General features: G+C 45.4%; 1 protein-coding gene across 1 annotated transcript in view; it reads right to left on the reverse strand.

The window, feature by feature from the left end:
• LOC144594242 (lysosomal phospholipase A and acyltransferase-like) overlaps positions 1 to 12,763 on the reverse strand; it is a 37,363-nt gene extending 24,600 nt beyond the window's left edge. Inside the window, exons 1-2 of the mRNA XM_078400481.1 lie at positions 11,827 to 12,763; positions 2,350 to 2,506 (exon numbers count right to left, since the gene is read on the reverse strand). Of these exons, the coding sequence (XP_078256607.1) occupies positions 2,350 to 2,506; positions 11,827 to 11,965 (296 nt within the window). The 5' untranslated portion in view covers positions 11,966 to 12,763. The remainder of the gene's footprint in view (positions 1 to 2,349; positions 2,507 to 11,826) is intronic.
• Between the last annotated feature and the right edge of the window lie 1,631 nt (positions 12,764 to 14,394).

Genomic DNA, 14,394 nt, shown 5'->3' on the forward strand with positions numbered 1-14,394 from the left:
TGAGCTGCAGCAGCAGGAAGCCTCGGAGACTTCATTCAGGAAGGCAGCTGGCTGCTCTGTAAGCTTCACTGAACACAGCTCAGTCGTAAATAATGCAGAAGCAAAATATTATTTTTTATGACAGGGAGATACTAAAAAATGGAATGCAGTTCATATTCAGATTCTCTCCACTGCAGAAGGTCCATTCTTCTGGTTTCTATGGAGATGGAATTGAACATAAACCAAATAATCCTGTTTCATCAAGTAAATATATCCCTTTGGTGTTTAAGTCATAAGTAATAGGAGCAGAATTAGGCTGTTCGGCCCATCGTCTACTCCGCCATTCAATCATGGCTGATCTTTCTCTCCCTCCTAACCCTATTCTCCTGCCTTCTCCCCATAACCCCATGACCACCCCCACTAATCAAGAATCTACCCATCTCTGCCTTAAAAATCATCTATTAACTTGTCCTCTACCGCTTTCTCCCGGGAGGGGGAGTCCATATACCAAACAGTCAAAATAAAACATTTTAGTTTCCATTCTGTGCTACTCTTTGATTCTCCTGAGGTCATGAAGAAAAGTATTATTTAAATGCATTTGTATTCTTGTAAAAGCTGCACTGGGGCAGGTCCCACAATAGATCTTCAGCCCAACCTAAGGCCAACTAGATAAGATAGTTGCACTCGAGGAAAACAAACTGAATCAAGGATGAAACTGATTTGAATCTGATTTGTCAGCGAGTGTCAATCTATATAATGCACAGAAGAAAATAAATCTAGAGGTTAAAGAGCACAGCAATAAAACAGGTTCACGAGATTGATCCCTGAGATGGCGGGACTGTCATATGAGGAAAGATTGAAAAGACTAGGCTTGTATTCACTGGAGTTTAGAAAGATGAGAGGGGATCTTATAGAAACATATAAAATTATAAAAGGACTGGACAAGCAAGATGCAGGAAAAATGTTCCCAATGTTGGGAGAGTCCAGAACCAGGGGCCACAGTCTTAGAATAAAGGGGAGGCCATTTAAAACTGAGGTGAGAAAAAACTTTTTCACCCAGAGAGTTGTGAATTTGTGGAATTCTCTGCCACAGAGGGCAGTAGAAGCCAAATCACTGGATGGATTTAAGAGAGAGTTAGATAGAGCTCTAGGGGCTAGTGGAATCAAGGGATATGGGGAGAAGGCAGGCACGAGGTATTGATGGGGGATGATCAGACATTATCACAATGAATGGCGGTGCTGGCTCGAAGGGCCGAATGGCCTCCTCCTGCACCTATTTTCTATGTTTCTATGTTTCAATCGGCAGATTACATGATTGATTGATTTGTTTGAAAGATACATCAATGGAAACATGCCCTTTGGTCCATCGAGTCCACGCTGACCATTGATCATCCATTCGTACTAGTTCCACGTTATCCCACTTTTGCATCCAGTCCCTATACACTACGGGCAATTTTTACAGAGGCCAATTAACTTACAAACCCACACATCTTTGGAATGTGGGGGGGAACTGCAGCATCCAGAGGAAACCCACGCGGTCACGGGGAAACCGTGCAAACTCCACACAGCCAGCACCTGAAGTCAGGATCAAAGCAGCAGCTCTACCGTTAATGGTGAATGGATCGGTCTTGCCTTGCGCTTATTGCGTTGGTTTAGATAATGACCAATGGAAGGCCCCAGTGTGGGCTGAATGATTCGAGCTCATCGTGAGCCGACATGGGCAAGTGCCGTTGACACCGTGCAGCCGAAGAGTGCAGGAAAGAAAAAGCAATAAACAAAAAGAAGCAAATCTATATTTTGCATCAAATGAAGGTGATTGGGTTGATGGGGGCTTGGAAGAGGAGCAACGGTGGTGGAGATTAGGGAGCAGGAGATTTCTTTATATTGTTTCAAGATTTTCCTCTGAGGATACTTAACCAGGTATCTCCATGTACACAGGGTTCAGATAGTCCATCTCACATTGTGCCCACGTCCATCTCATTGGGTCCATGGAATACGTGCATGACACAATTGTCTAGACAGAAGGTGGTAGCTAACAAAGGTGAGAATCCGGTTCTATAAAAGGCTAGGGACTTGTTAAACCTAAAACTTAATGTAATGGAGCACAAAAAATGAAATTGCACAAATTATAATTTTAATGCTATCATGTGCACAAACCCGGTTGTTTCCCAGAAGAGGAACCCGAGCAACAGAGGTGGGATTCACACGCTGAACTCTTGTGAATCCAGATCAGCTTCCCAGTCTGTGCCCTTCTGCCCAGGAAGGTTTGAAATTCCACCAGGCCATCCTTGTAAACCAGACAACGCTCAACTGATACTGCAGATGCTGTGAACCACTGTTTGTACGGGCCAGGTACCATTCACCCCTTACCTCATGTTGTCAATCCAGCAGTCAATGACGAGAGGCAGAAGCAGCTCGAGATTCAGCCAGAGGGTGAAGTAATCATCGGTTTTCTTGGCACACATGTAGTGCACCACGGTGGGTTTGTTCAGCTTGGCCTCCAGCTGGTTTCCCAGGTCACCTGGAACTGCCCAATCCCAAGGCAAGGTTACAACCAGGAATCAAATCACTTGGATAGCATTCGATCACTCACTCCGCCCAAACACACAAAGACATCAATGCTTGTTGTAGAGCCACACAACGTAACCTCGGGATGTGCCAACATACATGTGGTCGACTGTTGTTGGAGCTTTTGAATACATATTTCACAATATTTAATTTAACATGGCTTCACCCAAACTTAACATCATACTCGAAGGCAGGTCCATACGATGAGCATTATAAATCACAGCCCTGTGCAGAAGGGGAAAGGGAGTTTGGTACCAGGCCTTTGTCTTCCCTTTTTATGAGATGTTGTGATTTTGTTTTGTTGAAACGGACGTTTTAACAGGGAGAACGTGTGGGGGTGGCACGGTGGCACAGAGGTATAGTTGCAGCTTTACAGTGCCAAAGACCCGGGTTCGATCCTGGCTATGGGTGCTGTCTGTACGGAGTTTGTACGTTCTCCCCGTGACCGCATGGGTAAAAGTTGTAAATTGTCCCTGGTGTGTACATTAGTGCCAGTGTGCTATTTGGAAAATTTATAATGAAAAAAAAAAGATTCTGCAAATTAAAATAGGCCTTTCTCAATTTCAGGCTTTATCAAAGCAGATTTTGGTAAACAAAGTATTTTATTGATGTGAGGTCACTGTTGTAATGTAGGGAACAAACACAGTCAATTGTGCACAGGACGTAGCAGTGAGATGGGGTGGCACGGTGGCACAGCGGTAGAGTTGATACCTTACAGTGCCAGGGGCCTGGGCTTGATCCTGACTACGTGTGCTGTCTGTATGGGGCGGCACGGTGGCGCAGCGGTAGAGTTGCTGCCTTACAGCGAATGCAGCGCCGGAGACTCGGGTTCGATCCTGACTACGGGCGCCGTCTGTACGGAGTTTGTACGTTCTCCCCGTGACCTGCGTGGGTTTTCTCCGAGATCTTCGGTTTCCTCCCACACTCCAAAGGCGTACAGGTATGTAGGTTAATTGGCTGGGCAAATGTAAAAATTGTTCCTAGTGGATAGTGTTAGTGTGCGGGGATCGCTGGGCGGCGCGGACCCGGTGGGCCGAAGGGCCTGTTTCTGCGCTGTATCTCTAAATCTAAATCTAAAAATCTAATTGGCTTGGTAAAATTGTAAATTGTCCCTACTGCGTGTAGGATAGTGTTAGTGTAGGATAGGATAGTGTGAAATAAATAATATTATTTTACACAGGATAGTGTTAAATTGTCCCTCGTGCATGGTGGATATCCTAGTGTTAGGGGAGGATACGGGGATCGCTGGTTGGTGCGGACTTGGTGGGCCGAAGGGCCTGTTTCCTCATTTTATCTCTAAATGAAACAAATCCAAAGATGAAGACCCAACTATCTGTCCCAGTGACGCTGTAGGAACAACTGCTTTTTCCTTCAACACAGAGACCTGGCATCTTCCCACGAGAGCTGACAGGCCCTCAGTTTATTGCTTTATACGATACATGGCACCTTCAACAGTACAGCACAGTCAGGCTAGAATATCTTTGCTGAACCTGATTTGAACAACTCAAGAAGTGCTGGTCGTTCTAACGAAATACTGAATCACAGCTGGCTGTCATGCAGTGCATATAGTTGGCATGTTACAGGACAGTAGTTCTGCCATATTCTTGGCACGATGCAATCACTAAACAACCATAAAAGTCTACTTCATCTTGCACTTTACAGAGTGACAATGTCACATTCCCATCGTAAATAATCATTATTCACGAACATCTGATTGTCAGAATGGAGTCAATAGTCCAAGGTTGTATTTTCTTTTGCTCATAAATGAAACATAACAGCCAAATTAACATAGACTCTTTAACATAATGATTTAAAGCATGCAAGATTTATATGACTCATTCCTATTTAAAATTTATATTTTGATGAGTGACTTTATAAAGCTTTTGGTACTTTACTCACCCAAACCCTAACCTTCAGCAATCCTGATGGATTTTAAATGGGAAAAATTTGAAATATTTGCAAATAAACAGACTTAATCTGTCAAAATTAAAAAAACATTCTGCCTAATTAAAGTCCTGCAGACCATCTTTCTACAATCATCAAAGGTTCAACGTTTGAGCAATTCCTTCCGAATTCTTTAAAGCACAGTCTCCAGGGATTTTTCCGCTTGGTCATCCAAGAATGGAACAACAAAGCAACGGAGAAATTGGAGCTTCTCCAACTGGCCAACACAACAAAAGCAGAGAAGACTAGGAATGCTCAGCAGACCAAGTTGCATCTATGGAGTAAGGACCTGAGCTAAGGTTTCAGGAAACGGGTATTCCCCTCTTCCATTATAGATGAGGCTCCCATTAGGGTCTCTTCTACATCCCGCAGCTCCGCTCTTGCTCCCCCTCCCCCCCATTCGTAACAAGGACAGAATCCCCCTCGTTCTCACCTTCCACCCCACCAGCCAGCGTATCCAACAAATCATCCGCCAACATTTCCGTCACCTACAACTGGACCCCACCACTGGCCACATCTTCCCATCCTCTCCTCTTTCTGTGTTCCGCAGAGACCGTTCCCTCCGTAACTCCCTGGTCCACTCGTCCCTTCCTACCCAAACCACCCCATCCCCGGGCACTTTCCCCTGCAACCGCAGGAGATGCAACACTTGTCCCTTTACCTCCCCCCTCAACTCCACCCAAGGACCCAAACAGTCTTTCCAGGTGAGACAGAGGTTCACCTTCACCTCCTCCAACCTCATCTATTGCATCCGCTGCTCTAGATGTCAACTTCTTTACATCGGCGAAACCAAACGCAAGCTCGGCGATCGCTTCGCTCAACACCTTCGCTCAGTCCGCCTTAACCAAACTGATCTCCCGGTGGCTGAGCATTTCAACTCCCCCTCCCACTCCAAGTCTCACCTTTCTGTCATGGGCCTCCTCCAGTGCCATAGTGAGGCCCACCGGAAATTGGAGGAACAGCACCTCATATTTCGCTTGGGCAGCTTGCAGCCCAGCGGTATGAACATTGACTTCTGCAACTTTAGATAGTTCCTCTGTCCCTCTCTTTCCCTCCCCCTTCCCAGATCTCCCACTGTCTTCCTGTCTCCACCTATATCCTTCCTTTGTCCCGCCCCCCTGACATCAGTCTGAAGAAGGGTCTCGACCTAGAACGTCACCCATTCATTCTCTCCTGAGATGCTGCCTGACCTGCTGAGTTACTCCAGCATTTTGTGAATAAATACCTTCGATTTGTACCAGCATCTGCAGTTATTTTCTTACACTAAGGTTTAAGCTTGGCGCCTTCACAAGAACTATTCTAATCAATGGCTGAAAATGTTAAAAATGACAAATGCAGAGCACCTCTTTGGAGCAGAGGTGGTTGAGAAGATACTTGGTAGAGATGCATGAGATTGCGACTGGTTTAGAGAGGGTAAAAGGTGGATCAAAAATAAAAACAGGATTGAATGGTAGTTTGCCAATGGAAGTGCCAGTACTTGCCAACAAGTTCCTGCCCCAATGTCGTTAGTGAAAAAAACTTGTTCTGCAAAGTTCTTCTGCCGTGCCTCCTAACTGAGTGAATCTCTTATCATATCATATCATATCATATATATACAGCCGGAAACAGGCCTTTTCGGCCCACCAAGTCCGTGCCGCCCAGTGATCCCCGTACATTAACACTATCCTACACCCACTAGGGACAATTTTTACATTTACCCAGCCAATTAACCTACATACCTGTACGTACTTGCTGGAGGCTGTTTAGAAATGTCCCAAAGCTATAAACAGACAGCAAGATAAATAGTAAATTATTTTTCAAAAATTGGATGGCTTCCACTACCTTCTTGAACAGGAGGGATAATGAAGTGGGGCCTTGCTCTCTTAGCTACAGGAAGGTCTCAACCCTGAGATAGGCCATTGGCAATGGTGCCGATTTCAGTTCATAAACAAACTTTTAAAGGGAGACAGTTTTTGCAGTATAAAAGTAGAGAGAGATATTGTAACCAGGACACATTCCTTTCACCGAGTTAATGGAGTTAAAGCCATTCCAAAGTCCACAAGAGTACGCCTGAAGTGACTTTGATTCAAATTCTCCATCACATGATTTCCTTTTGGAGCATGCAATTATGAGAAGCATGATTCCATTGGCATCTTGTGGCACTCAGTCACAAGACTACAGTTCCTGGCTCTGTTCCCTGACACACCCCTATACTGTTGTACATAAGGCTAAATGAAAACCATTTTTATAATTACATGCTATCCATTAATGGACATTGAAACAGGATTCCTTTCGTTTTTCAGTATTTGGTGTGTACTGCTGATTTATTACTTAAGTAACATGGAAGGAGAGGATAAAGTCACCCCTTTCCTCCACATTCAATATTCTGACCCAACATTGAATTCCATGTTCCATTATTCATGTGTACGAAGGAATTGCAGATGCTGGTTTTTAAACCGAAGATAGACACAAAAAGCTGGAGTAACTCAGCGGGACAGGCAGCATCTCTGAAGAGATGGAATGGGTGATGTTTCGGGTCGTGACCTTCTTCAGACTGTTAGACCCAGCCTGAAGAAGGGCCACGACCCGAAACATCACCCATTCCTTCTCTCCAGAGATGATGCCTGTCCCGCTGAGTTACTCCAGCTTTTTGTGTCTACCTTTATTCATTTTCCTTTATTCATTAATAATGAATGCATTATTAATCACAATTTACATATGGTTCCATCACCAATTGAAATTCTGTTAGCCTAGATCAATATCCTACATTCACACCAGTGTCCTCTGCTCTGCAAATAGTGGTCAGTTGAATTTACCCTCTGCTGTGACCTATTGCTCCATCAAAACACACTCAATTCCGTGTAAAATGGTTTGGAGGGTTCAAATCTTATTCCAGAGATAGTGAAGGAGTATGTACTGTAAATCTCATTAAAGCAAGTCCCCATTTCCTCTCAGGTGAATGGACGAGTCATAGCATCTTACAGCATGGTAACGCCCTTCGGCCCAACTTGCCCACACCGGCCAACATGTCCCATCTACACTAGTCCCACGTGTCTGCAGTTGTGGCCCATATCCCTCTAAACCTATCATATCCATGCACCTGTCTAAATGTTTCTTAAAAGTTGCGATAGTACCCGCCTCAACCACCTCCTCCGGCAGCTCGTTCCACCTACCACCCCTTGCGTGAAAAAGTTATCCCTCAGGTTCCTATTTAATCATTCCCCCTCACCTTAAACCTATGCCCTCTGGTTCTCCATTCCCTTACTTTGCACGAGAGACTCTGTATGTCTACCCGATCTACTCCTCTCATAAATTTGTACACCTCAATAAGATCACCCCTCATCCTCCTGCACTCCAAGGAATAGAGTCCTAGCCAGCTTAACCTCTCTCTGTAGCTCAGGCCCTCAAGTCCTGGCAATATCCTCATAAATCGTCTCAGTGCCCTTTCCAGCTTCAAGTCTATGTAAGCATTCTTGCACATGCCAAGTTTGCCACAAGCATGTCATTAACATGGGGGGGGGGGGGGGGGATACTTTAGCTACTTTAACTGGTCAACTGCACCAGCTCCGCAGATCAATCTCAATCACCCGATCATACTTTGTGCAAAGTTGCACAATAATTTTGGAGAAGTTTGAAAATGCCATCCAGCCCAACAAATCTCTCGCTTGCCAGAACAACAGCAGCTTCTCGCTGTCACGTCAAACTATTTAACTGCCTTGCTCACATTGCTGACTTTCACCCATACCTTGTCTCACTACTCCGTCAATACTGTTCAGTCAATAAATTGGCATTGTGCAATTTACATTAAAGCTCCAAAGTTTCTCATTAAAACCCATTTATTCACAAAATGTTGGAGTAACTCAGCGGGTCAGGCAGCATCTCGGGAGGGAAGGAATGGGTGACGTTTCGGGTCGAGACCCTTCTTCAGACTCTCATTAAAACCTAACTCAGCTCAAAATTGCCAACAATTTAATGCTAGCTTGCAATCTCACCCAGCATGGGATACAAAATCTCTGCAATGAAATAATTGGCATGACCTACACAGTGAGAGGAAATAGGGACAGCGCTAATTAAGATGCGCACGATGGTAAGCCATTAAGGCCATCTTTGTTTACTTCAGGTTTTTTTTAGAGATTTCTTCTTTCATTCAAGTGTAGCAATGGTACAGGAGCTTTACCTGCCATTAAAGGCAGGACTACACAAGGACATAGGAACCATCCAGCCTTTCAAGTCTGCTCTGCCATTCATTAACATCTTACTGCTTTTCTAACTCAACATTATTTTTCAGCCTTTGACTTCCTTTATCTTCAGATCTTATCGATCTGTGTTTTGAATGGACATAATAACTGAGCCTCCACAGCCCTCCAAGGTAGAAAAGTCCAAACCAAAATATTTCTCCTCATCTCAATTCCACATTGCCTCCCCTTATTCCAAAACTGTGATCCCTGGTCCTCGACTCTTTGGCCAGGAGGAACCTCTGGCCCCTCAAGCACTTTTAAGAATTCTCCAAGTTTGATGAGATTTTAGTTTATAGTTTAGAGATACTATAAACGTCATCTCCTGCCTTCTCCCCATAATCCCTGACACCCTTACTAATAAAGAATCTATCAGTCTCCGTCTTAGAAAATATCCATTGACTTGGCCTCCACAGCTGTCAGTGGCTAATTTTAACACTGGCAGGTAGCAATCATTTAGATTTAGAGAGATATAGTGTGGAAATAAGCTCTTCAGCCCACCGAGTCCACACCGACCATTGATCACCCGTACACAAGTTCCATGTTATCCTACTTTCGCATCCTATACACCAAGGGTAATTTATAGAAGCCAAGTAACCTACAAACCTGCACATCTTTGGAATGTGGGAGGAAACCAGAGCACCCGGACAAAACCCACACGGTCTCTCTACATGGGTTTTCTGGAGAACAGTCAGAGCACCCGGATAACGTACAAACTCCACTTTTCCGTACTTATTTCACTCAGTGACCATTGCATTGAGTGGATCTCACGCGTGGCGAGCGACAATTCCACCCCTGAAACACTGATGCTGATTTAGCTTAAGATATCCATGGAATAAGTGCAATACCGACCGATAAGGTCAATATTTACTGCCCTTCTTCAGTAGTCCCTGCACAGAGCATCTTTCCAGGCCATTACAAAGGTCAGTTTCAAACATAGGCTTGGATTGTTTCTATGTGGCATTGAAGGCTGAGGGGCCACCTGGTGGGGTTATGAGAGGCATAGAAGGGGTAGACAGTCAGAATCTTTTTCCCCGGGGTGCAAGTACCAGAGATTGGAGAGAGTGGTTTTGAGATCAGAGGGACAAAGACTGGGGGAGATGTGCGGGGTGGGATTTTTGGTGGGGAGGTGTTGAGGTGTGCTGCCGGGAGTTGGTGCTGAAGATGGGGGCAGATGTGATGTTTGAAGCTTCTGGATAGGGACATGGATGTGCGGGGAATGGAGGGACATGGATCATGTGCCTGGAGATGAACTTGGCATCAGAATCAGAATCGCCCTTATTGTCATCCAAAAAAAACAAGTCTTTTGGACGAAATTCCATTACCCACAGTCCAACAATAAGAGCAATAAAAATAAGCAATAACACACACAATCAACACAAAACAAAAAAAAGAAACAGGTTCATGTTCGCATCATGTCCAGCATGGACATTGTGGGCCAAAGGGCCTATTCCTGTGCAGTACTGATTTGCATTCTATAAGAAATAGTAGAATTGGGCAGCTCGGCTCCACTATCCCATGATATTTTTTATCTTTGCTCCGCTTTCCTGCATCAACCCTATGTCTCCGATTTCCTTGCTATCTAAACTAAATCTATCATTCTCTGCCTTGAATACACCCAGCAAATAAGCCCCCACAGCTTGCACAGTGGAGAAGTTTCTTCATATGTCTGTCCTGAACTGCAAACTCTGTGTTTTGGATCTGTGACTCCTAGTTCCAACACCCTGCCTGGGCACATCTCATCTCCGTTCTATCCGTCAACACTTTCAATGTGACTCCCTCTTGTTCTTCTGAACTCAAGAGGACAGGGGCCTGATTTGTGCACTGTCTCCACTGATGACAAACATTCAAGGAATCAACCACACCAGTGAAAAAGGGTCCCGACCGGAAAAAAGTCACCGATCCATGTCCTCCAGAGATGCTGCCTGACCCACTCAATTACTCAGGCACTTTGGGCTTTACTCAGGATTCCAGCATCTGCAGTTCCCTAAAGACACAGAGTGCTGGAGTAACTCAGCAGGTCAGGCAGCATCTCTGAAGAACATGGATAGGTGACGTTTCAGGATGAGACCCTTCTTCAGATCCTGCAGTATGAAGTTTCTGCTGTTTCTCGTGTCTTTCAACTACATCATTGTGGGTCTGGAGCCACAAAGCTCTGCTTTGGGAAGGGCATGAAATCTCCACCCTCTTGATAGTAGTGAATCAGGTGCAACCATGACTGCACATACTGGGTGTTGTGTAAAATGACTACTCTGTTTGCGTGTGTTAGCATGCAAAGCAAGTTAGGACATCCCCAGGATCTAAGCAGCTTGTCATGCGATCAGGAAACCACAGGACTGCTGCAAAGAAGCCACTTGGTTCCAGTCCAGACTTTGTCACCAGGCTCTCAGCTGTGCGATCAATCCCTGCATTAACAGGTGTGCATTGCAAGCCCAAGCCCAAGCCCACACCATCGGGATAAGAAGAACGAGAAGTTCTCAACGGAAAATAATTTCTGACAGAAATGTTGCAGATTTGATACAAATTCTATTCTACTACCAGCTCATAATATTCTGGAATGTACTGAATGGGGGGAGGGGGGAATAAAACAAACACATGGATGCCATTTGTAAATATATGTGGGGGAAGCAAGGGAATAAGTGAACACAAACTTGAAGACACTCAGTGGTCCAACACCCCCTTGGGTCCACAAACCTGAACCCCAGCAAGATGAAAACCTCAAGCTGACGACTTCCAAACCAGCCTCGGCAGTGTCTGGGCAGAGTTTGTGTGCCTTCCGCCGAGGGCAAAGTGTTGGAACAACGTTGAAGAGACACATTTGACACGACAGAAACATTCACAAGATCAGATCAAAGGTGTGGATGGGACATGCTGGGCCCAGTGGCCTGTTTCCACGCTGTAAGACTCTCTATCACTATGACACAGATCGTGTCTCCAAAGTGTTCAAGTGACGAGACCTGTATGAGTTTGTTTTCAAACTCATTTAAAGAGAAAAGACAAAAATCCTTTCAAAATCCGCACCACCATTAAATGAAGTAAGCAGATGGCAGGTGACACTTTAAAAGCGGGTCTGTACATGTGGAATAAATGACAACATAAACCCCCCAGCCCACTCACTCACCCAGCACCACGGGCGGTCTGGTTGCATTCAAGCTGCGCCTGGAGGAGAACTTGCCGCTGTTGCTGAAGTAGGTGGAGGAGGCGGCAGCGGGGCAGGTGGCTGCCGCCAGGACAGAGAGGAGGCAGAGGTTGGAGATCATTGCCCGGCTCTCAGTCCTCCGGGCCCGGGGAGAGAGAGGGAGCGGGTTCTGGGGAGGGAGAGAGTGAGGGGGAGGGAGGGAGGGAGAGAGAGAGGGAGGAGAGATGGAGCGCACTCCTGTGTCCGGGGAGAAAGAGGGAGGGAGGGAGGGAGGGAGGGAGGGAGGGAGGGAGGGAGGGAAGGAGAGAGGGAGGGAAGGAGAGAGGGAGGGAAGGAGAGAGGGAGGGAAGGAGAGAGGGAGGGAAGGAGAGAGGGAGGGAAGGAGAGAGGGAGGGAAGGAGAGAGGGAGGGAAGGAGAGAGGGAGGGAAGGAGAGAGGGAGGGAAGGAGAGAGGGAGGGAAGGAAGGAGAGAGAGAGAGAGAGAGAGAGAGAGAGAGAGAGAGAGAGAGGGAGGAAGGGAGCACACACCGGGGAATGAGGGAGGGAGGGAGAGGGGGAGCGCTCTCACTCCTGGGCCCGGGCCGCTGACTGTGAGGCGGTGGATACAATGACAATGTTGCCGCCCGCTACAGTGTATCAAGTGGCGGTGGATACAATGTTGCCGCCCGCTACAGTGTATCAAGTGGCGGCGGTGCTACCCGGGTCACACAGGCCCGCGCCTCCCGCCCAGCGCGCTGCTCCTCGACCCGACCATCACAAGCAATGACCGACACCACTGCCTCACAGCAAGGCGCAACAAGCACGTCGCCGCCACCACCACCCCCTCCCAGTCAAGGCAGGAGCGTTGTTATGACGCCGTCCCCGGCCTGCAGCTGCCGGTATGACTGCTCAGCAAAAGAGCAACAACGAGACTCAAAGACAGGCAGCATCTCTGGAGGGAAGGAATGTGTGACGTTTCGGGCCGAGAGAGACCCCCTTCTTCAGATTAAGGAACTGCAGGTGCTGGTTTACACCGAAGGTAGTAACAAAATGCTGGAGACTCTCAGTCTGCAGAAGGGTCTCGGTCCAAAACGTCACCTATTCCTTCTCTCCAGTGATGTTGCCTGTCCCGCTGAGTTACTCCAGCATTTTGTGTCAATCTTCGATTTCAACCAGCATCTGCAGTTCTTTCCAACACACCTGTTGTTCCTTCCTACACACAACAAAGAAACTCACTCTTGTTCAGCTAACAGAGGGGGAAAAACCCCATATATAACACTTGGGTCGCTTACAACCCAGCGGTAGAATAAATGGATTCTCTAACTTAAAGTAACCCTTGCCTCCCCTCTCTTTCGAGACCCCCCCCCCCCCCCCAGTTTCCCTACTAGTTTCACTGTCCTGATTAACTTTACTGTTTGTATGCCTTGTTGTCACTTTCCCCTCATCCAACAATGAACCATTGTACATTTCCTTGAATTGGAAGGAGAAAAACTTTTTTTTCTGCTTTATTTTCTTAGTAACAATGAAACTGGAGATGCTGGAAGTCTGAAATTCAAATACCCTTTCTCAGAACTATTTATTATGGCTGCTTACTATGCATTTCATTTCTAGGATATAGCCTTGTGGGGATGCTGATTCTGGAGGAATTCTCTATAATTCTGATGTAAAAATGAAGAATATACAGGGATGGCTAAACTAAATGTACGTATTCCATGCTACAAAGACAGGTAAATCCCTGTTCTCTAGCTTTTCCTTTACCAATGAATATGCTTTAGGAACAAGATTCCTTTATTACTCGCATATTAAAATGTCATGGCTCAGTTTCTAGGTGCAGTGGAGGGAAGCCATCTACATGGGGAATATTAATGCTTCAACTAAAGCACTGAAACAATAGACAATAGACAATAGAGAATTGATTTGCTGAACATTACCTGATAAGTGAGTTCGGTATTACAACTGTGTTTGCCCAGGTCATGGGTCATTCGGGATAAACATTCTTGCCAGCTGAGCTACTGTGTGTATACAAACCTGTGTTTCATACGTATTTTCCAGTTTTGCTTCTTCGAGGTAAGAAAATACTGCTTTCAAAACTATTAACTAGGTGTATTTATGGTTCATTTGTACAAAACTACGATGATTTTCGTGGTTTTATTGCTTTATGCTTCGGTGAGTGAACGAGATCGTGACGATGAATAACAATCATTTTTTATTGTTTTTGTTTTGGGGGAGAATGAAATGAAATGTATGATTTCTATAACTATCAATAGATAATATGAAAAGTATTTGTGGGGTTTTCACCTCTTACTATACAAGTCCATGGCTACGGGCTGTATGCACGTTTGTTGACTTCTGAATGAGTTCTGCATGTACATGTGTAAGTAAAGTTGTGTAGTACAAAACTTAGTCACGAGTTTCCTGACTAATCATGTCTCTTTTGATTCCCATTACATTGGATAATTTTAATCAGTATTTGACATTCTAATTATAATCTTGTGATTGTATAAATTAGTTCAATATATTTGCACCATTTTCTTTTGCATTGTAACTTGTATGTAATAGACATGCTTACGG

This window comes from Rhinoraja longicauda, chromosome 6 (genome assembly GCF_053455715.1).
Source record: "Rhinoraja longicauda isolate Sanriku21f chromosome 6, sRhiLon1.1, whole genome shotgun sequence".
Classification (NCBI taxonomy): Eukaryota; Metazoa; Chordata; class Chondrichthyes; order Rajiformes; family Arhynchobatidae; genus Rhinoraja; species Rhinoraja longicauda.